This window comes from Lepisma saccharinum, chromosome 4 (assembly GCF_977018435.1).
Source record: "Lepisma saccharinum chromosome 4, izLepSacc3.1, whole genome shotgun sequence".
Lineage (NCBI taxonomy): Eukaryota > Metazoa > Arthropoda > Insecta > Zygentoma > Lepismatidae > Lepisma > Lepisma saccharinum.
Window position 1 is genome coordinate 106,646,336 of NC_139232.1, and position 26,315 is coordinate 106,672,650.

At 39.9% G+C, this 26,315-nt stretch overlaps 2 protein-coding genes across 3 annotated transcripts in view; one reads left to right on the forward strand and one right to left on the reverse strand.

Annotated features, from left to right (window-relative positions):
- The first annotated feature begins 459 nt into the window (after positions 1 to 459).
- Positions 460 to 1,500, forward strand: LOC145987049 (histone-lysine N-methyltransferase SETMAR-like). The gene is made up of 2 exons (XM_083121506.1): positions 460 to 1,139; positions 1,326 to 1,500. Exons 1-2 carry the CDS (start codon positions 460 to 462, stop codon positions 1,498 to 1,500), a joined length of 855 nt encoding a protein of 284 aa, XP_082977632.1.
- Positions 1,501 to 6,544: 5,044 nt separating this feature from the next.
- LOC145986712 (selenoprotein N-like) overlaps positions 6,545 to 26,315 on the reverse strand; it is a 202,514-nt gene continuing 182,743 nt past the window's right edge. For both annotated transcript variants that reach the window (XM_083121036.1, XM_083121035.1), the window contains exons 8-11: positions 23,621 to 23,790; positions 19,249 to 19,458; positions 16,280 to 16,431; positions 6,545 to 9,207 (exon numbers count right to left, since the gene is read on the reverse strand). In XM_083121036.1, the coding sequence (XP_082977162.1) occupies positions 19,354 to 19,458; positions 23,621 to 23,790 (275 nt within the window). In that variant the 3' untranslated portion in view covers positions 6,545 to 9,207; positions 16,280 to 16,431; positions 19,249 to 19,353. The remainder of the gene's footprint in view (positions 9,208 to 16,279; positions 16,432 to 19,248; positions 19,459 to 23,620; positions 23,791 to 26,315) is intronic.

A 26,315-nucleotide genomic window follows, 5' to 3' on the forward strand; every position in this document is an offset into this window, starting at 1 on the left:
CTGAAAACAGTAGACAGAATTTTCAGAAGGGTCTATGCAATCCCTTTCATTGGTTGAGCCCCCTTGAGCCACTACTTGTTCAGACTTGTTTTCATTCATTTGCTCTAGAGATTGGAGACAGTGTGTAGCCTAACATGGCAGAAAAGCATTTTTTTAACCATATATAACAAATTTAATTTTAAACAGCTGTTATTAAATGAAACTTTTTAAATACCCAGCAATAATACAGTGGAATGCACAAGAATTGCTCGGTGAAGACTAATACAGGGTCTGTATTTTAAGTAATGAGAATTTTTTTTTCTGCTGCGACTAGATGTCCGAGCGCACTGGGAGCGGTTGGAGTCGGTAGTGGGGGGTGTGACCTTGAAAGTGCTCCAAGCGGCAGTTGCCTGCTGGTGTCCGTTGAGGCATGATCACGCGTGGCGTGGACGTCTGCAAAGTAGTGTGTGCAAGAGCAAAATGCAGCAAAGCATGGAACAGTGGTACGTGATCAAATTTAGTGTGTGCCTTGGAAAATCTGGTGCAGCAACGCTGGAAATGATTCGGCAAGCATACGGCAGAGACAGTTTATCACAAGCGCAAGTGTTTTGGTGGCACAAAATGTTCAAAGAAGGCTGGAAGAGCGTGGAGGACGAACCCCACGCAGGGTGCCCGTCAACCTCAAGAACCAGAGACAACGAACAACGTGTGCGAGATTTGCTGAACGTGGACAAGCGTGTCAGTGTGCGGTTTATCGCGGATACGCTAGGACTCGATAAAATGGCTGTTCACAAAATCATCACCGAGGATCTTGGGATGAGAAAAATTTGCGCCAAGCTCGTCCCGAAAGTTTTGACGAACGAGCAATTGCACAACCACGCGGTCGTGTCGCAAGATCTTTTGGAACGCATTGAAGACAACCCGCAGTTTTTTGACAATGTCATTACCAGAGAGAAAAGTTGGATCTTCAAGTACGATCCCGAAACAAAAGGGCAGAGCACCGCATGGCACACTCCGCAGTCGCCTCTACCAAAAACGGCGTGCATGTCCAAGTCCAGAATCAAAGCATTGCTGATTGTGTTTTTCGACAAGAAAGGTATGGTCCACGTGCCTGCAGGACAGACAGTCAATGACTCCTTCTACGTGGGGGTGTTAAAAAGGTTGAAGAGACGGGTCAACCGAGTGCGACTAGAAATTGCCGCCGATTGGAAGCTCCATCATGACAATGCACCATGTCACACGTGCTTCGTGGTTAGAGAGTTCCTGACGAAATCTGGCATCACAACGATTCCTCAGCCTCCCTATAGCCCCGACCTTGCCCCTGCAGATTTTTTCCTCTTTCCCAGAGTGAAAACAGCCCTCAAAGGACACCACCACGGAACCCTGGATGCGGTCAAAGCGGCTTGCACGCGTGCTCTGAAGGCTGTTCCAGTTGCTGACTTTCAGGGAGCGTACGACGCGTGGAAAACTCGCCTGCAGAAGTGTGTTGATGCTCAAGGGGCATACTTTGAAGACTACTAAAGGTTTGTAGCGATATCTGTAATAAATTTTGTTTTCTGGATGTATTCTCATTACTTAAAATACAGACCCTGTATTGGTAAACGCTGTAAGTGGCACAAGAATTCAAACACAGTTTTCCACGTTAAACTGTACAATGTGCCATGCTTTATAATGTGGTAAATGTGAAATGTGGCTGGTAGCCTTCTAAGTAGTTCAAAGGGCATGCAAAGAGGTCACTATAGTGGAGCCCAAGTTAAGAGTTCAGTATGGACTCTTACGGGCTTTTACTTTTGAGATCGCCACCCCTAAACAAGTGTGTTTCTGTCAGAAACAAAAGTCGTTAACATTCGAAGAGGAAATAATAAATAAGCAAAAACCAGAGGAAATGTAAGGCTTTGATGGTCTACACCATCTTTTGCAATTCGGACCATCCAAACAAGACGTTTTCCTTTCTTGTGTTTACCGCGATTTGGGAAGTTAAAAATAACAGCCGTCCGACGGTTGCCACTTGCTGCAAACACGTGTTGGGAAGACGGAAGGGGGCGGGGAATGTTCAGGCAAAAGTTTGTGAATAGGCTTTCATCGGGAGACAAGTGGTTTCTTGTTTGCGAGCCCACTTTCCCATTTTGGGTATTTCTTGAAGGAACTTATTATAATTATTCTACAACAGCAAAATGGCAAGGGGTGGTATTATTAAGCATAAGAGTGTCCAGAGTCATCCTGGTAAAAGTGTTAGTTGGACTCCAAGCGAAACCTCTGAAATGACTGGAATTTCGTTCAAAACTGTTTACAAAATTAATAGCGAAGGGATTAAAAGTCCTCTTTCAAGACCAAACGAGGAGAAAAATGCCAAAGAACAACAGGTACGGAAAATGAAAGGAATTCGAATACAACTTTTATACGAGGCGATGTGCAGCGAAAAGTCCCAGGCACATTGTATACATTGGCGGATTTTTCGGGAGGAGGTTCACTTGCCCCTCCAAAAATGATGACTAAGTATTATGAAAAGTATTGATAGCATCATATTAAGAGATCAAAAAAAAGATCGAGCCGTTTTCCCTAGATAGTTAAAAGAATGTCCGTCTCCTTCTTTCTGTAATTATTCTTCATACAAATCCAATAGAACTCCTTTTATTTCACACCTCTACTAATAATTGATTGATTGAGTTTTAAGTCCATTTTTAAGCACAGATAGGTTAATTGTGACTGGACCTACAGTTTTATGTGAGATATGAACAACTATTGTGCCTCCAGCATGTATCGAACCCTGGATCCCTTAATTATAATCCGACGATGGAAATTCTGCTAATGCTATCCCCTTATAATCGAAGGGCCCTAGGTTCGTTTCCTGGTGGAGGTACACTCTAGGATGGATTATACAGTACGTTGAAGGTTCAGTCCCGATTATTTCATCTGACCACAAATTAGACCTAGAACGAACCCTTGTAATTGTATTGATGTGAATGACGTGACGTGTCCAATGAGAATACGTGCTGGTCATAACTCCCCCTCTGATAAGTATTCCTAAAAGAAGAGGGTCAACGGCAGGAGAAGATGGCATATAAGGACCAGCTACTAAAAAGTATACGTATCACCCCCCACCTGTTGGAAAACACTGGGCACACCAGTGATATAAGGGCACTTTTTGACGAGTCGAATAAGTTGCAATTCTACACATTATGTTTCCAATATTACGTAATGCTTACAGCTTATTCTGTGCACGTCCCAGAAAAAAAATCTAGACCCGCCTATGACTGCCGAGTCGTGGAGCTGCTGCTTTGCAAAAAGAATGGAGGGACAAAACAATAAAGACACAACAAGACTTTCTTTGCGGCCGTACGAATTTGAATTTGAATTTTTTGAATTTGATTTTAAAATTTTGGGTGCGTCAGCACTTAGGCTATTTTCCCCCTTCACATTATACGGGGGCCAGCCCCTTATCATTACAAATAACAACTCTAATATTGCATAACTAAAAATCTTAAAATCTTCTGACTTCTGTTAAAAGCTGAGGCTGTAAATGGGCACTCAGCACACACAAGCACAAAAAACAGAACACAAAAAATTATACTGGCCATAGTGCCAGTCACCAGAGCCTCGTTAGTCTTCAGTCCAGGGTGTACTATGTGGAAGTGAGGTTGACTTCTGGGTGCCTAAGTGGAATGTACCCCTTACACCCCACGGCCTTACGAGTTGTTAGCCAGCACCTACAGGTCGGCGGGAGAGAATTGCTTTGGTGCATGCCGGTAATGAACATGGTTTTGTCTCAAACGAGACAGTGTGCCGAGAAATGTGATAGAGGCCTCCCCGATGACAAAGTGGTAACACCCTGGCCTCGTAATCAAGGGGTCCCAGGTTTGATACCCGGTGGAGGCCTATAGTGGTTCGGATCCCAGTTTAAACTGTAGGTCCAGTACCGATTAGCCTTTCTGTGCAAAAAGTGGACTTGAAGAAAAACACGGCCAACGTACACGATAAAATGGACAGCAAGACGTATGACAAATATATTCGGGAAGAGTTATTTGCAAATCTCCCTCCATGGACCGTCATTACTCTGTACCACAGCCGCATGAAAGAACAGTTTCCCATCAAATCATTGAGAAAGGATTTGCATTCTTGTATTGAACAGTACCCGTTCCGTTGATCACTAACTTTTGTTGCGGCATGTACTACAGCAGACGTTCGATGCGCGCTGGAGCCTTCTTCTACTGCGCACCATGTGGCAACACTGTCGTCATGAGCCCCATACTGAACTCTTAAGTTGGGCTCACCAATAGTGTGCACGTTCTTACTGGCTGATGTGCGGAACGATGCGATTTCCCAACACTTTCGCTTTTGGCACTTACAACGTTTACCACTTTTAATCCTCAATTGTCCATGACTATTTTCATTTTTTTTTCCTCTTGCATCCCACATGTGTTTAAGAACAGTTTTTTTTTTTTTTTACGAAAGCTGGTACAGAGGTTGTCAGCACCTTGTTTGGTGTTTGTGTTAATTCTTTGAAGCTCTCATTGTGTAAAACAAAGAGAATAAACATGATGTGCAATATGCTTGGGCATACTTGTGCATCTCACTGTACTATAAATCAGCATTTTAAATGGTGTTTTTCAGAGACACACTGTAGAAAACCAAGCCAATTGATTACCATAAATACTACTCAGATGTCAACTGCAATGAAGCTCCAATACTGTACATAGTTATTGGAGCTTTATGTCTAAACCCATTTCATGTGAAGATGATGAATTTTTAAATGGCATTCATAGAATTCAGTCCCATCCACTATTCGATTGAAACACTTATGTTTGTATATACATTAATAATGACTGACCTTACGATTTGACACACATGTAACCACCATTGTTGGGCCAACGTCAGTTTTTATGTGGGAAAGGTTGGCTTTGCGTTGGTTGACAAATTGACGTTGGTCTCACGATGGTTGCCAACGTTTGCCCAACCATGGAAAAGTGAGTCAAAATCAGTTTTAAAAACAACTTTTTCATGCTAAGACAACTTTCAGGAGTATGCTGAAAATTATAGTGTGTAAAATAAGTGACATGTAACAGGGTTTCTTTTCGAATATTTCAGTCACAGCACATACTGGAAATATAATATATTTTTAATGAAAGTAGAAGCTATTTTTAACTTGCAGTCACTCAGCAGTCCTTTTTCATCCACCATGGATAAAAGATGTGTTGGTAATTGCTTACTGTTTATCTCTTTTCTTGTAGTAGAACAAGAATATTCTTACAGGTATTATTGTGAAGGTGGTTAAGCAATGTTATGTGCAGACGAAATCCCATGAAAGGTGTAAAGCTAAGTAAACTCCAGAAAGTTTTTTTGTGCTACCACTTAAAAACAACGATACCATGCGACTGAGAAAGTGCTGTCTATTTTTTTATTATCATAAATAACTTGTTTACAGTTGGTCTCACAATAAATTATGTATATATATTACAACACAAACCTATCCATTTTTTAGTTTTCAGTACGTAAAACCATATGTTTGCCCAACATAAAACCATATGTTGGCCCAGCGTAAAAAACACACGTTGGCCCAATGTTGAATACACGGCCAAAATTACCGTTGGCGAACAGTATGTTTTCGTTGGGCCAACTGTTGTAATTTTTAGTACTGTTGGCCCAATGTTGGGTTACTTGGGATGTAGAACTGGTTGAACCTGCATTTTTCACTGAAATTTCTATGTAAATAATGCTGTAAATATTTTGTACTACATGAAGTAATTCCCCATCAAGACACAAAATTGGAAGGTACATAAAGTTCATGCAAATCTGAGCAATATACTACTAGTCTCTCCTCGTCTATCATTCACAAAATAATAATATTTAGAGAAGGTGTCCAGGGGGTCTTGGGAAGTTGATCTTAGAAAAATGTGGATAATGATTGTAACATGTTTTTGGAAGATATTACGATGTGGAAAATGCACAAAAATATGAAGTTCAGGAATGTAAAATCACATTCCACAATTTTATATTGCCTATTAATTTCTTACACCATTGAACACTTGCATAAAAGTTTTCTCCAGATTTTGTGAGCCACTCCTACTGTCCCATTTCACTATCTTGAAAGCGTGAACAGTCTCTGAGTTAACTAACATCTTAGAATATGGAAGGACGAACATAAAATTGAACGAAAATGTTCATTCCTTCAAATTAGATATATGCAGGATCTTATTTTGTTTGTGTCAGTACCAAATATTCCCATTAGAATGTTGAAATAGGGGAATTATTATCAGATTAGCACAAATAGGATAATGTCAAAGGTCTCAAAACATGTACAAATCAAGTAATTTAACATGTAGTTTCAACAAGTAAAAGCTCATGGTAATTTTATTTCTCAAAGTGCTCTATTTTAGTAACCTGGTGATCTTAAGGAAGTATATTATCAAATTCATTTTGTAATTTTGAGACTATTTCAATACTAATGCAAGGTATCTGAAACTCCTTAAGTATCATACTTTAATTATTTTTAATCCTCTTCTATGTTTGAGTGAATGAAAAATATAGACCTTATATAAATTCTTCATATTATAATTTATTGCACTGTCATATCTGTATGCACACTGATTACATGATACCTCTTCAGGAACCAGTGGCGTATTCTCGCATGTTACCTGGTTTAGCAGCAGTAAACCAACTTTTTTCATTTGTATAGAAATTGCAGGAAAATCAGAAGTTGTTGGACTTATCTTCTTGTTTGATTTGCATGACTGCAATGGTGTTTTATTTGTATGATATCTAATTAATATATAATAAATATATACAACAAATAAGAATTGTTGTGGTAAATCAGTCACATTTTCAGAATATGCCACTGTAGGGAACAATTTTAGAGGCGAGTAAAATTTTTAAAAAAGACATGAAAATCTTTAAAAATTTACAAATTTAATTACAAGAGTAATTTCATACAAATATCAAAATATACAAATATTTATATATATATATATATATGTGCAATTGATAAGCATACATTAAAATTCTGTAAATCTTGAAGAGCATTTCATCATACAACACCCACTCTGAGAGTTTACTGATGCAGTAGTCATTATCAATTCAAAATATTACAAAATAATCACGCCTGCTGCATTTGAAAATGCTTTAAAAATATCTAATGAAAATATATCTTTAAATTGTTTAAGTGCTGAATGACATTTGAGCAATTTCTTTAACCCATTTATTCAATATATGTAAGCACTTTTCTAACTTAACAAGCCTATATACGCAATTTTACAATGGATTCAGTACTTGAAGACAAAAAAGGAGGGAGGAGTTACTACATATACAGGGGCAGAAATTCACTTAAAGTTACAGCCACAAGAATGCCAACAGCGTTGGCTAAGAATACATAGGAAATCACTCGCAAATAATCTGATATTATATTAGTGCGGAAAATTACTACGTGCTACTTTTCTTTTGTGCAACAAATTCCTAATTCATGATGGATGCGGTAAACTTGGTTTGAGAATTACTTACGTGAAATTTTGTATTTCCGCATTGCACAATTTAATGGTTATTTCCGATTAATTTCGAAGAGACTCTGTCTTCATTCACTAAGAGTATGGTGTCTGGTACCATCTCTGCTCCAGATGATGTACCCTTAGTGAATGAAGACAGAGAGTCTTCGAAATTAATCAGAAATAACCATTAAATTGTGCAATGTGGAAATACGGAATTTCATGTAAGTAATTCCTAATGTTGTTATTTTTCATCACATCTGTATGCTTTTCGAACAACATTTTTCTACTGCCTTAACTCGGTGGCTATGCTGTCTTGGAAACTTTTTTTCTTTTCAAATCAGCTTCAAGTGCTGAATTCATTCCCATGGTACATTTCATGTGTTGGGTATATCATTCATATGTGGGTTCACTCAGTATGTAGAACAGAGTATTATATTAAATATCAAATAATTAACAACTACATTAGTCCAAATATGTTTCAAAGTATAATGTAAAAATAAATTGAAGAGTACAAAAGTTACAAAAACTCAAATTTTACACGAAAGAAAAAGAATACTTATTGGTATAAATGCGAATGCTAATACTAAAACTTTTATCTTAATCAGTAAATACTGCACAAAAACATCGAAAATATCTAGAAAGAGTATTATTGGTCTAATAATGTCCATCACACTTGAGCAAATAAATACTGATGTGTACTACAGAAGTCACATGTTAAGTACCACAAATTACACCGAATAAGTGAGTATTTTTAAATATCAGAAAATGTTTTCTGGTGCATAAAACATAAAATATCCATTTCATATAGGGTCAATACTGAAGTATAATGTCTGAAACTGAACAGATTATAATTACTACAACCTATACCTTTCTGTAAATGTGCGAGAGACCAATTAAATATATGACATGGAATTGTTTTAGGAATAGATACTACATTTGTTGTTTAGTTATGTGAATGGCAGGATACAAACAAATTATAAAAATTCATTCAGTTTATGCAACAGCATTCAAAAGAGATGAGCGTTCAAAATACGATATGAAAAACAAAGTCAGCAATCCTCTATTGTTACTGTGCTCTTAATCTCAATCACTGTGTCATGGTTCAAGAATACCTTCTAAAGAAGATGTTTTATATCAAAATTGATTCTAGAACAAAACATTATGCTTCCTTTTAATAAAAATAAAGGATAGGTATATTGCACTGATTACTATTTGAATGTAATTTAAACTTAGATATAGGGATGAACTGAGGAGTGAACTTTGTTAATAATTCCATATTAATATGCGTGTAGGAATTGAAAATTGACTAGTTGCACAATACATACAGCATTATTTTATCCTTGAAAACAGCATTTTATTTAATACACTTTTGACAAGACACAATTCATATGGCTAGAAATGTAAATATGTGGACAAGATACAATATTAAATTTTACATTTATTGCACCATTATAACACTCCAGATTAAGAAATAGCACTGCAAACATTACTTACAAACAACAAACAAAAAAAATTTTAAGAGCCTTCAATAAGAATTATGTGCTTGTTGTATCATGGCTGGATATATCTGAGAACAGCACACACAAACACACACATGCACGCACGTGTTCAATATATTAATATTGTTACATCTGGAAGACATGTTTCACTAGTAGGGAAAAATAGCATTTAACTTTTCTGCAAATGTTCCTCGGCTATCTTTATTCCTTCATTTAGAAATTTCATATATAAATATTCAGCAGGATCATCATATCTGGAAAAAAAAAATAACAGTGTGGAATGTAATGTATGTGATGATTCGTACTGGGAAAAAATATTTCTAAATGACCTTAAAAGTAAGACTCTTGTTGATGCAACAATAATTTAAATAATGACATAGGCTATACACAAGCTGAAAAAAAGCATGGTGCAACAGCCATTTGAGGGCCAAAGTCTGTAAAGTAGCTTTTCACTAAGTGACACAAAGTCAGCACTGGGTCTCTCGATGGCATAGTGGTAATGTCATCACCTTGTAATCAAGGGGTCCTGGGTTTGATACCTGGTGCAGACACATAGTGGTTCGGATTCCACTTTCAACTGTAGTTTCAGTCCCAATTAGCCTTTATGTGCATAAAATGGACTTAAAAACAACTCAAACAAACAAAAACCAAAGTCAGCACTGCCAAGTCCCATCACCACTGTTTTATTTTTATTTTATTCTTTTTGCTTTCTAGACCAGAGCCTGGTACGATGTATTTTCAAGTAGATCTCCAATTGGTCAACCAGGCATAGTATTCTTATCTAGAGGAATTGGACGCTACGGTGGGAGGATGCAAATTGCAAACTTTTCATTAACAATGATGCATGGGAAGGATGATCATCCTTCACAACCGACCAGACTGCCTTTATGTATGATCATGATGATTGAAAATTATGAACATCCATAGTTATGTAAGATTCAAATCCAGGACCTACATTTTGGCAGTGCTCTAAGCTAATCTCTAGCCCCCGATTCCTGTTTCAAGCATGCTGTATGAAAAGAGAGCAAAAATAGTTTAGAATAGAATACCAGCTAAGTTACGTAGGTGTCTGTAAAATGCCAGTCCCAAGTAACATCCTTTGCCGACCTCCATGGCAGAGTGGTTAGCACAGCATGCTATGATGCCATGAATCCTGGGTTTGAATCCCAGCATTTTGTGTTCTTCATGAATTTCATTGTATCATAATTTGATTTGCTTTACTTTACTTTGCTTTTGTGCCACTTTTGGCTAATTGACCATCTTGTATCATCACTCATCTTCACCTTTGCAATTAGTCAAAAGTAGCAGAAAAGCGACGTAAAATAAACCAAATCAACCAACAAAGTAACATCATTGGGTTTGCCATATTCATTTTATAGCTCCCACTGGGCCGGGTGGTGCAAATGAGGCCCCCCCTCCCTATATATATATATAATGGATAAAAGCAAGGAGGGCCAAAAGGGCTAAGTAAAAATCAAAGAAGGTAAAAGGAAACACTCACCGGACAGTAGAAAGATTCAAAATTTTCGCTAATTTATAGCATCATCGGTGTGAGAAGAAATAGACGGAACCGGAAGTTGGGGCACTGCAGAGTTGCCAGGTCCCCATCGAAGAAGAAGTGGTGCGTAGAACGAAAAAACACTGTTTCGTCACCAGGCTCGTCGTAAACTGTGAGTGTGTAGGAAGAGTAGGGAGGGCGGGAGGGACGGGATGGTTTGGGGGGGAAGGTGGGTGAGGGATGGGTATTACTGGGTGGCCTTGTTCAGGCCAGGTGGAGTGGTTGCACTCATGGCTGATATATAGGCCCTTTCCCATCTTTTGCGAACAGAGGTGTTGGCTGGTTTGGGTAGGAGATGGATGATCGCTACCCGGAAGCAGTCGTTGAAACTGATGTTGTGGTGGTTGGTGTGGACGGCGACAGTGAAGTCCAGGTTGTGGGTGGAGGAGCGGTGGTTATTGATGCGGAGGTTGAGGGCCGTTGATGTTTCCCCCAGGTAAAAATCACCACAGATGTTGCAGGTGAGGATGTAGATAAGGTTTGAGGCATGGCAGGTCCCTTTGGGATGAAGGGTAAATTTGCCAGTGGCCGTGTGCACCTGGAGAGTGTGAGAAGTGATGAGGATGGGGCAGGTCTTGCACCTGGGGCGGTTGCATTTATGGGCAGGGGGGTGTTGGATGTGTGGTGAAGGAGTGTTGTGGACCAGGATGTTTTGGAGGTTGGGGGGGCGTTTGAAAACCACCCTGGGTTTGTCGGGAAATATGCTTTTGGTTTCAGGATCACTGTGGAGAATTGGGAGAAGAGAGTGCAGTGTGTGCCTGATTTTGTTGAGGTGGGGATGGTATTGGGTGATGAGTGCAGGTGGGTTGGTGGCAGCAGGTTTCTTGGTGGTAGTGGTGTGTGAGGCAGCTCGGGATATTTGCTTGGTGACAAGGATGGAGGGATATCCACGGTTAACCAGGGCCTGGTGTAGGCGGAGGTTATAATTCTGGCGGGAGGTGGGTGAAGTGTTCAGGCGCTGTCCCCTGAGGGCCAGAGAGAATGGAATGGCTTTTTTGGTGTGGAACGGGTGGGAGCTGGAGAAGTGTAGGTACTGCATGTGGTTGGTGGGTTTTATGTGGATGGAGGTAGTCAGGTGTCCTCCCTCGATGTGCACGTCCACATCTAGGAAGGTGATCTGGTTGGGGGAGTGCGTCCAGGTGAATTTTAGGGAACGGAAGTGGTTAAGTTCGTCCAGGAAAGCTGACAAGGATGGTTCTCCATGTGTCCAGAGCATGAAGATGTCGTCGATGAAGCGGAGCCATAGGAGGGGTTGGAGGGGTTGGGTAGCCAAAAACTCTTGCTCAAGTTTGCCCATGAAGAGGTTTGCATAGGATGGGGCCATTCTGGTACCCATGGCTGTACCTCGGATCTGTAGGAAATTTTGGTTTTCAAAGGAGAAGTTGTTACAAGTGAGGACAAGGTGGGCTAGGTGGGTCAGGAAGTTGGTGCTGGGGTTGTGAGGTTTGGGTCTGCTATTGAGATAGAATTCTATGGAGCGGAGGCCATGGGAGTGAGGTATTTTGGTGTAGAGGGAAGTAACATCGATGGTGGCAAGGATGGTATCTGGGGGCAATGGTGGAAGGGTGCTGATTTTCTGGAGGAAGTGGTTGGTGTCACGGAGGTAGGAGGGCAGAGCTTTCACAAGAGGCTGGAGATGGGAGTCAACAAAGGCTGAGATTCTTTCTGTGGGTGAGTTATAGCTGGACACAATGGGTCTACCGGGGTTGCCAGGTTTGTGGATTTTGGGCAAAAGATAGAAGGTGGGGGTGCGGGGATTGTCGGGTATTAACATGGCGGTGGTACGAGCTGTAAGGCCTTCAGGGGGGCCGCGGGTGTGGATGAAGTCCTGGATTTTGTTGAGGTGTTCGGCGGATAGGTCAACTGTGGTGGGTTTGTAGGTGGAGGGGTCAGCCAGCTGGCGGTTGGCTTCCGCCAGGTAGTCTTGAGAGTTCAAGACCACCGTGGTGGACCCTTTGTCAGCTGGGAGGATTTTGATGTTGGGGTTGTTGCGGAGGTCTCTGAGAGCTTTCTGTTGGGGGGGGTTGAGGTTAGGTTGGTTGTGAAAGTTATTTAAGAATGAGCTGTCAGAGGTGGTGGAAATGACGGCAGTGATGTATCTTTCCAAGGGGTGGTTGGTGGGCAGGGGGGGTGGATCTTGGGAGGAGAGGGGGCTAAATTGAAGGAGGCTCGGGTGGGTTTCACTGGTGGTAGTTTGGAGTGAGGGATTTTTGGCCCAGAAATGTTGCCATCGGAGGTTGCGAGCAAATGTGTGTATGTCAAAAAGTAGGCGGAATTGGTTGGGAGGAGTTGTGGGGGAGAAGGTCAGGCCTTTGGATAAAACAGCTATTTCATCAGTGCTCAGTTTATGGTTGGATAAATTTAGTACAGTCTGGTTGTTTTTGAGTGGGTTAGGGTCATTAGTGGTCAAGGATCTGGTAGGGGTGGGTTTGTCCGTGGACTGGTTGTTTCCCAAGGTGTGATGTGTGGGAGTACAGTTTTGGTTTTCAGGGGGGGTCTGTGGTGGTGTGGGAGGGGTGGGCAATGGTAAAGGGAGGTCGGGTAATAGCGGGCATGTTGGTGTGGGACTGAAATTGGGTGGCAGTGGAAGGGGAAGGGTGCAGCCAGCCTGAAAAGCTTGACGGCAGAGATTGGAGAGTTTTTGGAGGTGTTTAGTGTTAAGGTCACTGGCAATGGAATGGGCGGTGTGCCAGAAGGAGTCTATTTTGTGATGGTGGTTACCTGGGGTCAGCAACAGGATTTTGGTAAGGGATTGAATAGAGATGGACAGTTCTCGGGCGCGATTTAGCTGGGATCGGTACATGGCGTGGGTCAGTTCAATAGCGAAATTTCTCGCTAGTGGGAAAATCGTGGGTTTTATGCTCGGGGGCATGGCGGAAAACGGCAGTTTGGGTGTGAGGCTTTTGGGTGTTAGGCCCAATATCAAACATGAGTGCAGGAAGCGTGCATGGGACGTAGCTTTGGTGTAGGAAACAATAAGAGATCGCAGGCGGTTCAGTTGATAGGAGTTATACGCGAAAGGATTCATACCAAAAGTGGATAATAATGGATAAAAGCAAGGAGGGCCAAAAGGGCTAAGTAAAAATCAAATAAGGTAAAAGGAAACACTCACCGGACAGTAGGAAAATTCAAAATTTTCGCTAATTTATAGCATCATCGGTGTGAGAAGAAACAGAAGACGGAACCGGAAGTTGGGGTCCTGCAGAGTTGCCAGGTCCCCATTGAAGAAGAAGCGGTGCGTAGAACGAAAAAAACACTGTTTCGTCACCAGGCTCGTCGTAAACTGTGAGTGTGTAGGATGAGTTGGGAGGGAGGGCGGGAGGGAGGGTGAGGGTTGGGCATTACTGGGTGGCCTTGTTCAGGCCAGGTGGAGTGGTTGCACTCATGGCCGATATATAGGCCCTCTCCCATCTTTTGCGAACAGAGGTGTTGGCTGGTTGGGGTAGGAGGTGGATGATCGCTACCCGGAAGCAGTCGTTGAAACTGATGTTGTGGTGGAACCACAGAGAACCAGGCACACACTGCACTCTCTTCTCCCAATCCTCCACAGTGATCCCGAAACCAAAAACATATTTCCCGACAAACCCAGGGTGGTTTTCAAACGCCCCCCTAACCTCCAAAACATCCTGGTCCACAACACTCCTTCACCACACATCCAACACCCCCCTGCCCATAAATGCAACCGACCCAGGTGCAAGACCTGTCCCATCCTCATCACTTCTCACACCCTCCAGGTGCACACGGCCACTGGCAAATTTACCCTCCATCCCAAAGGGACCTGCCATGCCTCAAACCTTATCTACATCCTCACCTGCAACATCTGTGGTGATTTTTACCTGGGGGAAACATCAACGGCCCTCAACCTCCGCATCAATAACCACCGCTCCTCCACCCACAACCTGGACTTCACTGTCGCCGTCCACACCAACCACCACAACATCAGTTTCAACGACTGCTTCCGGGTAGCGATCATCCACCTCCTACCCCAACCAGCCAACACCTCTGTTCGCAAAAGATGGGAGAGGCCCTATATATCGGCCATGAGTGCAACCACTCCACCTGGCCTGAACAAGGCCACCCAGTAATGCCCAACCCTCACCCACCCTCCCGCCCTCCCTCCCAACTCATCCTACACACTCACAGTTTACGACGAGCCTGGTGACGAAACAGTGTTTTTTTCGTTCTACGCACCGCTTCTTCTTCAATGGGGACCTGGCAACTCTGCAGGACCCCAACTTCCGGTTCCGTCTTCTGTTTCTTCTCACACCGATGATGCTATAAATTAGCGAAAATTTTGAATTTTCCTACTGTCCGGTGAGTGTTTCCTTTTACCTTATTTGATTTATATATATATATATATATATATATATGTATGTATGTATGTATGTATGTACATATGTATATTTCAAAATGTGCTGTAACAAAACAAAGCTGCTGCTATGTTCCAGGCAGTATGGGTTTGATACTACAAGACACACAGAAGATTTCTTTTAATTCCTGTACATAAAGTGGTTGTAGTTTCCTGTTGATCCACTGTCATACTTGTACCTCTGACTGGAAGCAGCGGTACTAGTTTCAAGTGTCTAAATCATGGGCAGGCCCGGATTTCCCAATAGGCCTCATAGACCCAGGCCTAGAGCGGCACTTTGGTAGGGGCAGCATGATTGTTTGTTTTAAATTTATAAGGAATACCTAATTCTCGGATTGCCTCCTTTTTCCTTCCGGACACACGAATGGAATGACTTAATGAAGTTGTATTGTAAATATAAGTTAACGAATAATATTTCTTAAGAGAGACAGGCTAGCAGGGCTCGGAACTAGTTTACTAATTTGTTGTTTTAATTACCGACGTTGTTGTTTCGAATGTACAGTATTGTGCTGAGCCGGATCGGCGATTGCGGCAAAAACGTGGAGCCGGCTTGGCTGTGTTCCAGGAACGCCATTCCTTGTTACTGCCGGCATTGGCCGCATATCAAAAGCATGTGATTCACGTTGAATTGTTGAGAATTAAACTGTCGGCGCAAGCATTATTAAAGGGTTTTCACATTGTACTATTCTACTGTTAGTTGCTCAAGAATATTATTCAAAAAGTAGGTGGTGTGTCGCATCTCACGTGTGTCAGTGTCCGACGTGCGTTTGTTGGGGTAAGTTTAATACGTCATTACGCTCATTATGAGTGATCAAAGAGTAAGACTCAGTGGGTCACAATACAAAAAGAGAAAAGCGGAGAAACATTAAAAGCAGGAAGTATTTCAGAAGAAGGTTCCAAAAATCAGTTCTTTTTTATACAGAAATGTAATCAGGAAAAAAGTGAGGAAAGTGCCGTTGATGAGCCCAGAGTTCTGTCCTATCACTTAAATGAAGTAAAAATAAAAGTCTTCTCTGAAAAACAAGGTAAGTGTTAAAATGTAATTTATATAATTTATGTCATATCGCTTTGTTACACTTTTTGTATGTAACTATCATTTGATTAATACTGCATGCCGTTAATAGTAAAAATAGTAATACAGAAAATAATATTCTTTTTCATTCTTGACAAACGGTATGGGGGGGCAGCAGAGCTTCTTTGGCCTTGGGGCAGCAAAAAGGTTAATCTGGTCCTGATCATGGGGCAGCCTGTAGTTCACATATTTTCCTGAATGATGGAAACATTCACTTGGATTCTTCCTTAAGCATTAGAATCAAATTCATCTGTTTTTAATGTAACAATCACATACAAAATTCATTAACATTCTTCACACACCTGTGTGTAACAAGTTCATACATACCCTAACCAGTCTTCATCGGGAATAGAACCATCAAGAACATCATTAGCGTTGATTTTATGAACAACTTTCCCGTTTGGTAACATAATAAGAGATGTAACAGGAAAGTCATAAGCATCCAATGCAGATTTTGCATAAGTTGATAGTTTGATCTCCTGAAACCAAATGGAAAGATACCAAAGTAAAACAAAAACACATGAAAAATATTAGAAAATTTTACTTGTAAAATAGCAATCAAAAAATTTACATCAATGCAATGGTAGCTACCGTGCGTCCATTTCGATCTTCAGCCGAGAGATCGGGAGAAGCGTGGCGGGCGGCGCTGACGGAGATGACGACATTTGCGGCCTGTAATGCCCGCTTATTTTTATGGACGTATGCAGACATTTATATAAATATTGCAAAACGAGCACTAACCTGTGTTATAAGATTACGGTTTTAATTTTAGTAGCTTAGTGGCTGTATGTGCTGATGATTTTGACACGCCCACCTCTTGTGATACACGGCGTAGAGGTTTGTTTGGAGAACGTTCTAACGCTGCACCAATATCATCGAGTTTTGCTTCGGTTAGAATCCGAAGTTTTTGCTTAGGTGTTTTAAAATTTAACGATCCAGTTTCTCGTAATTTAAGGACAAGATGTCTAACCGTATCTCTATGTGAAGTTGAAACGCCTGGGAATTTCTGTACAAATTGCCTACACACGTCTCGACACGAGTCTGTTTTCATGTACGTGTCATACATAATAAATCTTTGTTCTAACGTGAACCTTGCAGCTGGCATTCCAATAGTCTAACTGACACAACACACACACACACTGCAATAACACAAACAAGTAACTGCAAGTAACCAAGAATAACACTCTTGCGCACAGTACGAAATTAACACGCACTTGGTTTACATTGCTCGCCACTATATTCACAGCTCTGTCTTCATCTAGTCGCGAAGGAACAAAAAAAACTCGAGCTCGGAGATATCGGATTGCAAGGAAGCTTACGAAAACCATTCACTTTTAACGGTTTCGTCTGCAGCGTAATCTTGATACAGTGTTGCACATTCGAAACCTCCAAAAGATTCCCATCGCCACAAAACTCTTTCAAGGATATAAACTTAAGCAGGACGTTACTGGTCAAAATTATGATTAAAATGTTTTATTATGTGTGGCTCTTAACGTATTTTTTGTGTATATAAGGGCAGAACTTGGATGAATTACAGATGATAAATTATAACACAGGTTAGTGCTCGTTTTGCAATATTTATATAAATGTCTGCATATGTCCATAAAAATAAGCGGGCATTACAGGCCGCAAATGTCGGCATCTCCACCAGCGCCGCCCACCACGCTTCTCCCGATCTCTCGGCTGAAGATCGAAATGGACGCACGGTATATTCTACCCAACTCACATAAAATGATGAATCTGCATTGTCATTCACCACCTTCATTAACATACATAACCAAATGGCTGCAATGAGTCTTGCCACAGAAAAACAAACTGGTTCATTTGGAAATTTCCTTTCTAAATACACAATTCATAAATTAGACATTTTATAAGGTAGAGTTCACCATGCCATGAAGGCACAAAGGTGGGAAGTGGAATTAGGGCTCCACACAGACTCGATTGATTGATTGATTGATTTAGTTTATTTTACTTCGCGTTTTGTGCCTCTTGGCTAATTTGCGAAGATGGGGATGAGTGATGAAATTATGGAATTGATGAATGGACATTCACAAACAACCAAGCCCGAGCAGGATTCGAACCCGGGACCCTTGGCATCGCAGCGCGATGTGCTAACCACTCGGCCACAGGGTCCGGCCCACACACTCGATCTTGGCCATTAATGATGTAATTAGCACCATGCTCCAGCTGTCTTTACCCCACCCCCAGTTACCCATTTTATTTGAGGCTGTGTGAACCCCAAGCCTGTTTTATGCAGGGACAAGGCTAGAAAATTCCAACCTTAGATAACCACCCTGGGAACCTGGGTCTACTGTATTGTAGTCAGATGCCTACCAAGTAGACCACCGTGACTCTCAAAATACACATTTATACTGATAAAAATGAATAACGAAAAGGATGAATTGTTCTCGCAATTCCAGGTGAAAATATCAGCAATTTTATCAATAAACCAATATTCAAATATCCTTTTATCTGCAAAAACATTAGAGTGCTAATTACTTGGTCCCATCCCTAAAAAAATTGCATTATAATACTGAAAGTTACATCTAACGTTGTTTTATTTTTGCACAATTATTCTTTGTTCCTTATCCATGTGCAGTAACTTAGTCCATATTTGCATAATTTGTCTCATGAGTTTCCACTCCAATTGAAACAAAGACGAATATTATTATTATTTCTCTTGTAGGCTACGGTTATTACATGCATAAAAACACAGTTTTTCGTTGTGATGTTTCAGGAGAATACACGCTCCCTTCATCAGACATTTATTTTTAGTTTGACTAAAGATACAGTTATAACAATGGTTAAGAATTTCTTAAATAAAAAAGAGAATCCATTATACAATGGATGTTGTCAATGTTACATTGTTGTAATATAGCAACATAACTGTGAAAAAACAAGCAGTCTGTTTCATTTTTATTTCAGATAAAAATTTTGATCACATTGTTTTTATTAAAAAAAATATTATGAATCCCAAATATCATCAGGCAATTCAAAATCATCATTGCTTTCACAGACTTTCTTGATGGTTTCTGTTACATTAAATTTTAAAGATGGTGGCTTACTCCACTTATAAAAAAGAAAACTCCATAGTGGGTTTATGTTACCATTTTCATTATTTAATTTATACCAGTGTTCTTCTGCAATGCATCTAGAATGCAAGTAATACGTACATACAAGGAAAACTATTATTATTATTACTATTACTATTGCATAAATTCTTGAATTAAGCAAATGAATTTGAGCAATGACCTTCCACTTAAGAATCATGTCAAAGAATGAGCATTGAGCCTTACCTCAAGTTCTGCAACAAGGGACCAGGAACTAACAAACCCTTTCTGAAGAATGGCCTGCACTCTCTTGCTGGCCAGTGGTCCCTCTCGTAGGGACCTCCCCGAACCTCAGCACGACTGGTCATCCAATGCTCCCCATAGCACTATGCTGTGCAGGAGAAGATTTGAAGCAATTGACTTAGTTGATGCAATTGGCAATGGAAAGTATGGAATCTGGAAAAATATATTTTACATTCTCAAATTGAAGATCGATATTGCAAAAATCATACATCCATACTCATGCACTGCCAAATATTTGTATTATTGTCCTTGATGTGTTCTTATTCTATACATGGAGTGAACCTATATATTTCAACTCCTACTGATAGAAATGCTTGTATGGATCGAGTTCTATTCAAATTTTTGGAAGGAATCTGAATAAAATGTTCATCTCTTTAACATGTTAACTGCTGGCTCTGACCGTGGTCTGGATGCTGCCTGCTTTCAAACTAAATTATATATTTTCAAATAGAAAAGATGTGCCAAGAAGAAAATATTAGTGTTGGCTAAGCATTAACAGGGTAGCTACGACTTTTTTATTTTGAAATTCCCTGACTTTTCCAGGTTTTCCAGACCAGAAATAAAATTTTTCCAGACATGTTTGTCGTCGTCATGATTTTTGCTTTTGAACCTCATGTTTTTCAATTAAATATGCAGGCACGTTAATTATTATGAATATGAATATACACAGTTATTAGCTGAAAATTTACCAAGTGATTAATACATAGGCTGTCACAGAGAAGGTGAGACAGATTTTTTCCTGGCTTGGCAACACTGCCTATGGTTTCGGCACCAGTCGTGTCGTGTAGGATGACGCATTCTGTTTCCGTAGCAAGTTGTCACATGTTGCGAAACCACGTTAGTGAGCAGCTGTGTTGATTTACGTGGAACGTGTTTAGTTTACCCCTCCAGGTTTTTGTGTATAACATTGCTTTTCGCGATGAGTATTCAAGATGAACAGCGACATGCCATAAAATTTTGTTGGCGTTTAGGGAAAAGTGCTGCGAAAACATATGCAATGTTCCAACAGGCATATGCCGATCAAGACAGACTGAGTAGAGCCACAGTATTACCAAGGAGTCATTGAGACTCTGCGCCAGCATGTAGCAAAAAAGAGGCCACATTTGAAGAACTCCTTCATATTGCACCACGATAACGCACGCCTGCATAACACGCAGGCTTTTCAGGAATACGCGACAAAGAGAAAATAGAAATATTCCAGCATACAGCCCAGACCTTGCACCCTGCGACTTTTGGATATTTCAACTTTTAAAGTCCACTTTACGTGGTTGTCATTTCATGACGAACAAAGAAGTAATCACTGCAGCGCAAGTTTTCTTCAGTTCGCTACCTGACGACGAATTTTCAAAGACATTCACAAAGTGGCAGGAGCGTATGGATGCTTGCTTAGCTGTCAATGGTGCCTATTTTGAAAAAAGATGTACGTCTACTCGATATGGCTGATTCTGAATAAAAATTTTGTGGTTTGTAATTTTTTTGTTTCATTTTAATGATTCTTGGAGGGATCCATGTATATGCTTGTCTTTTAACTGCTACGCTATTGCGCTCATTTTGGTCTCAATCGGTAGCTAATGAATTAAATTTTCACCCTAGTACATTTGCTAGCCAATGGAGGTCGTTGTTTTCCTATACAGGAATTAGTCTCACCTTCTCTGCGACAGCCTTTGTATAATGCTATTCAATGAAAAAATAAATAACTATTGTACTTCCCCATTTTCACTAAGTCATTACAATTAAGGTGGTGTAAAAAATCAATAAAAAAAATTGGCATATATCAAAGCTTTACAATGTAACCTGTATACAACCTCAATTATATCAATACAAATGAGAAACGACAGAAAATTAGGTCAGGTACCTTTAGAAAATATGCAATAAGTTTAATGATTATATTTTTTAATTTCTTGAAAATAGTACATATTACGGAAATTCAGAACGTGAATGGGGCCGGTGACCAACCATACACCTAAAAAAAATATATATACGCGGGCCATACTTTGGAATCAAATATCTCCATTATTTGAGTTTTCCACATGCTGGAACCAATTTTATATTACGGAAAACATCGAAATATGTCTATTAAAAGGTAACAGTTCCGAATGTTTTATGATTTTTTTTTTTTTCAAATTTTTCTAACAGGAAGACTAATTATCATAGAATTCTGGCAATCATTGTGATACGAAATTTGAACCTTCCTTAAAATAATGAGCACTATTTGGATTCAAGAAAAGTTATTTATGTTGAAAAATAATATTTCAAAATCACCTTACTCAATCATACACCTTTCCCATGGACAAGGTATTCTCCGGTTTACAAGCGACAGTAAGTATCGTAAACTAGTGGGAATGAATGTAGAAATAAATCAGAACCTTAGTAGAGTGCATTCAAGGTCTTTATTTTAATTCTAAGACAACCAAACCTGACATTCCTAACCTAACCACACAAGTAACTCTGCAGTATGTGTTAACAGACATAAATTGAAATCAAACCATGTAAAAGTTGCATTTGTAGCATGATGAAATCATAATAAAACAAAAGGAACTTGGGTTCATTTTCACCACTTTTCAGCATAATTTCATTCTACATGCAAAATTACGTAAAATTACTATCGGCATGAAACCAACATTCCTAACCTAACAACGATGTGTGACCAGCATACGTTTTATTACTCTATTTCGCACCAGTTTTTAAAAAATAAATTCGTTTTACATGCACAAAACACGTACATATTCGACTAATGACGTCACTGATACTGCATAAAATCACTAATATCTCGGGTGTAACACATCTCTGCAATGTAAAAACTAAGACAACGAGCAAATGAACTAGTTGATCAGATTGCTTCTGAACGGGTCGCAAACGAAGGACTCAAATTCACACAAAGGGTTCATGGGGGGAACGAAGTAGTGAGTCTCTTTGTTTTTACTTGGCATCCGCACCCATCCAGTGTGACGTCAACCACAGCCAGTTACGTGAAATTCTGCTCTTCAAGCTTTATTGCAGATCTAAAACCAATGAACTGTCCGAACACCAACCTGCTCCGCTTCACGTATCAAAAGAGAACGGGTTCCGAACGAGTGTATTTTTGAAGAAAGAAAATTTCCTGACCCCACACAAAGCTAAAGCAACATTTTTTCCGCAAGAAATTCTGAGGATGGCTGGTGCGTATGTTTCGTCTTGAGTAGCTTGTTCTCTAAGGAAAAATCTCACGCCTCTACAAATTCCGGTCTTGAACAGGTTCACAAGAACGAGTCGCAAAATGAACGGATCCAAGAGTATAATCGAAATGCGAAGGAACCATAATTTTGTACGTACCAGACTAGAAGTTATAATGAGGAGAGGAACAAGTTTCTGAACTGAATCTTTTGGGGGGACTGGAATCACAAGAACCGAATTCGGAAGTGGAAATGAACTGTTCGTTGATTTTGTAACTGGTTCTCCTGCAACTCCAAAATGCACGTAAATTCCAGAAAATATGCAAAATTACCTGACTATTCCCTGACTCTTCCCTGACCAACCAAATTCCCTGACTTTTCCCTGTTTTCCAGGTTTTCCAGTTGCGTAGCAACCCTGATTAAACATCATAATGATGATTCTGGTAAAAAATGACAATGAAAACGAACAGCAATGAAGGTGCAACGATGTTGACACATCACAGATTGTACCTGATTATTCTATAGAAAGGTGCTTTGCAATATCCCTGGTTCTCAGGGCAATTTAATTTGAGCAAGTTATCTTCAGTTAAGTTACTAAACCACTTACTTAACAACTTCTCGCTGTTATGACACCGGTATTCAATTATTTTGCAAGATGTCACCTTGCATTTTCCCTGCTTTCGGTTGTGCCTCCCCAATGGTGAAATGTTATCAACACTGCCTTGTAATCAAGAGATCCCAGGTTTGATGCCTGGCGGAGACATGTAGTGGTTCGGATCCCACTTTAAACTGCAGCACCAGTCCCAATTAGCCTACCTATGAATAAAGTAAGCTTACAACAAAAATTACAACATCTCTTGCTTTTGGTTTCAAATTCTTGCTAGATACAGGCATCTCATCAGACTAAAGTTCAATTTCTAAAGTAATAATACAATATTGGAACTAAACAAGACTCTTTTAATGTTTTAAAATAACCTTGCAGGTCAGATGTTGACAGCTTATTTCTACCTGGTTTCTAGAACAATGAGTTTCATGGACTCGAGCACTTATGAAACTCAACGAGTCAGTAACACATGGAACAAGCTAGCAATCTGCAATTCAATTTCAAAAAATCCATTTTTCGAAATAAAGTTCAAGTCAGCAAAAAAATAAGACAACCATACCTCTTTGAAACTGTAAAACACTTTTTCTATTATTCCATATCCTTCTTCAATTGAAATCACAGTTCTCCACTTCATCTTATCAACATTACTACTTTGGAAGGAAAGTACATTTTCGCGTAAATCTACTTTGGTACCATTTGGTAGGTATTGCAAAGCTTGTGCAGATGGGCCTGGAATTTTAATGAAAACAATACATTTACCAAAATAAATTTAAAAGCCTTTTAGGCTAATAAAAGAACAGTTTTAGGTATATGTACTTTTTTTTCCACTTCTATGAATAAGTGTTCAACTTTCCAATACATAATTTCAGTATCAATGTGTGTCAAATATAATTATATCTTGGACAGGCCCGTAGCCAGAATTTTATTTCGGGAGGGGCTCATCCCTTATCAGTAGCCACCATCTAAAGACAAAAGGTTTGGGCTGTAAAAGCACTGAATATGAATTTCTCAGTATATTACAACTTATTATACAAGATGTTTAATCCTACTAAGGAAATAAAATTAATTACCACTCACGCACGTATCTAGAAATAAATTTCGGGGGTGTCCGACCAATTGTCTCAACAACAATAATAATCATAATAATAATAATAGATATATTAAATTAAAATAATATTACACATGTAAATTAATTAATATTGTATTTTCATTATTACATGAATAGGTAAGAATAGAAATAACAGCATGTATTCATTATCTATCTTACATGTAAAGATCTCCAAAATTTGTACATAAACAACTGCCCTGGCAAGGAAATTAATGTCAAATAGATAAAGAATTTAATATTTATTTAATAACAAAAAAGGAGTTAGATTCCAATTGGCAAAAATAATTGAGCGGTGATCACTTTTAATTAGCTATTACAGCTGACATAATGTAAAGTTGCTGATTAATGTTTTTTTGGATATTATCATAAGTAGTACTGTGCATAAATCTTTCGAACTGTCCTTCAAAGCAGGCCTCCCCAATGGCGCAGTGGTAGTGTCGTCGCCTTGTAATCAAGGAGTCCCAGGTTCGATACCTGGTGGAGGCATACAGTGGTTCGGACCCCACTTTAAACTGTAGGTCCAGTTCCGATTAGCCTTGCTGTGCATAAAGTGGACTTGAAACATCAACTCAATCCTTCAAAGCTGCATGAGCTAAATTCCTTGCCTTCCAATAAGTTCATCAGAAATAAATAGCCATCTATTATATAACAGTCCAGACCCCCTGGACACCCCCCTATGTCCTTGTTACCACTGTACACTATTTAAATTAGTAATTTGTAGGATTTAGGCCTCCTCCTGGCTACATGCCTGATTCTGGACTGATAAGTAAGTGCTGAAATATTGCTTACTAAAAATAATATACAGTGCCTGGGTAAAAATTTTGAGGTAAAATACTATTACAATACTAAGCATAATACGTAAAAAAAGGTAAAGTGCTCCCCTGTGCATAGCACCATGCCATGAAGGCGTATAGGGGGTGTGGGGGTAATGCCCCACACTTTCTTGATCCGGTCGTGAGTGGGGGTGATGTGATCAGCATCACGCCCCTGACCGCCTTTACCCCCCAGGGTTTCCCCCAGGTACCCATGTCATTCGATGCTGGGTGGGTGCCGGGGCCGCTTCCATCGTTAGAAAAGTTCCCGGATTTGAACCGGCCGGGGATCGAACCCGGGACCTTTAGCATGGTAGTCAGACGCGTTACCAACTGAGCCACCGCGGCCAACCAAGCATAATACGTACTCTTAAATAATATTTAAAAATAGTAAAACTTATTGTACTTACGATTAGTGAGTATATATTATTTCCAAACCACGTTTTGGGAAACCACTGTTCCCTTCATCAGGTTCTATTTTGACTATCGAAAACACTTCATAGCCACGTCAAGTCGATTCAAAAACCAAGAAAAAGGATATAGGTTTGACTCTGGTAAAGGAGGAATTTAAAAAGCTTGCCAAAACCTGTTAAAACTTCCATTCCCACACTACTGTTTAAAACCCCAAAAGTTAAAGATGAAAAATATAGAGAAAAATAGGGGAGAAAGAAAGGGATATACAGCATTAAATGCGAGTGCAATAAGGAATATATCGGACAAACAGGTAGGAGTATGGATATAAGATGGAGAGAGCATGACAAAGATATAAGGGAGGGAGGGAGTCCCTAGAACAGGGCTGTCAGAGCATAGTATTGAAGAGGGACATAAAATTAAGAACGGGAGAGGTTGATCGGAATGAAAATAAACAAATTAGTAGGAATGTATATGAGGCTTCCTACAGTTGCAAGGATAGGGATAATAAATTGAACAGGGAGGATGGAAATGTGGACAAGAATTGGATTGGGATGTTAAAGAGATGGGAAAAGCGCGAGTACAAAAAAAATATGTTTTCATGTTACCCCGGACGTTATTCGCAAGGCTCAGGAAACACGCGACTTTGAATACGATGTGACGTAAGTGGGAAGGGGAAATCTAGGGGAAGTATGTAAGAGGGGAGCGGAAAGCGGACAACTTCCTGCATTCGGCGAGAAGGCATTCTGAAGTCACTACGGGGAAGTGAAATGGCATGCGCCTTTTTAACTTTTAAGTTGAAATGCTTCTTTTAAGATTGATTCTTTTAACATTTGGGGTTTTAAACAGCAGTGTGGGAATGGAAGTTTTAACAGGTTTTGGCAAGCTTTCTAAATTCCTCCTTTACCAGTCAAACCTATATC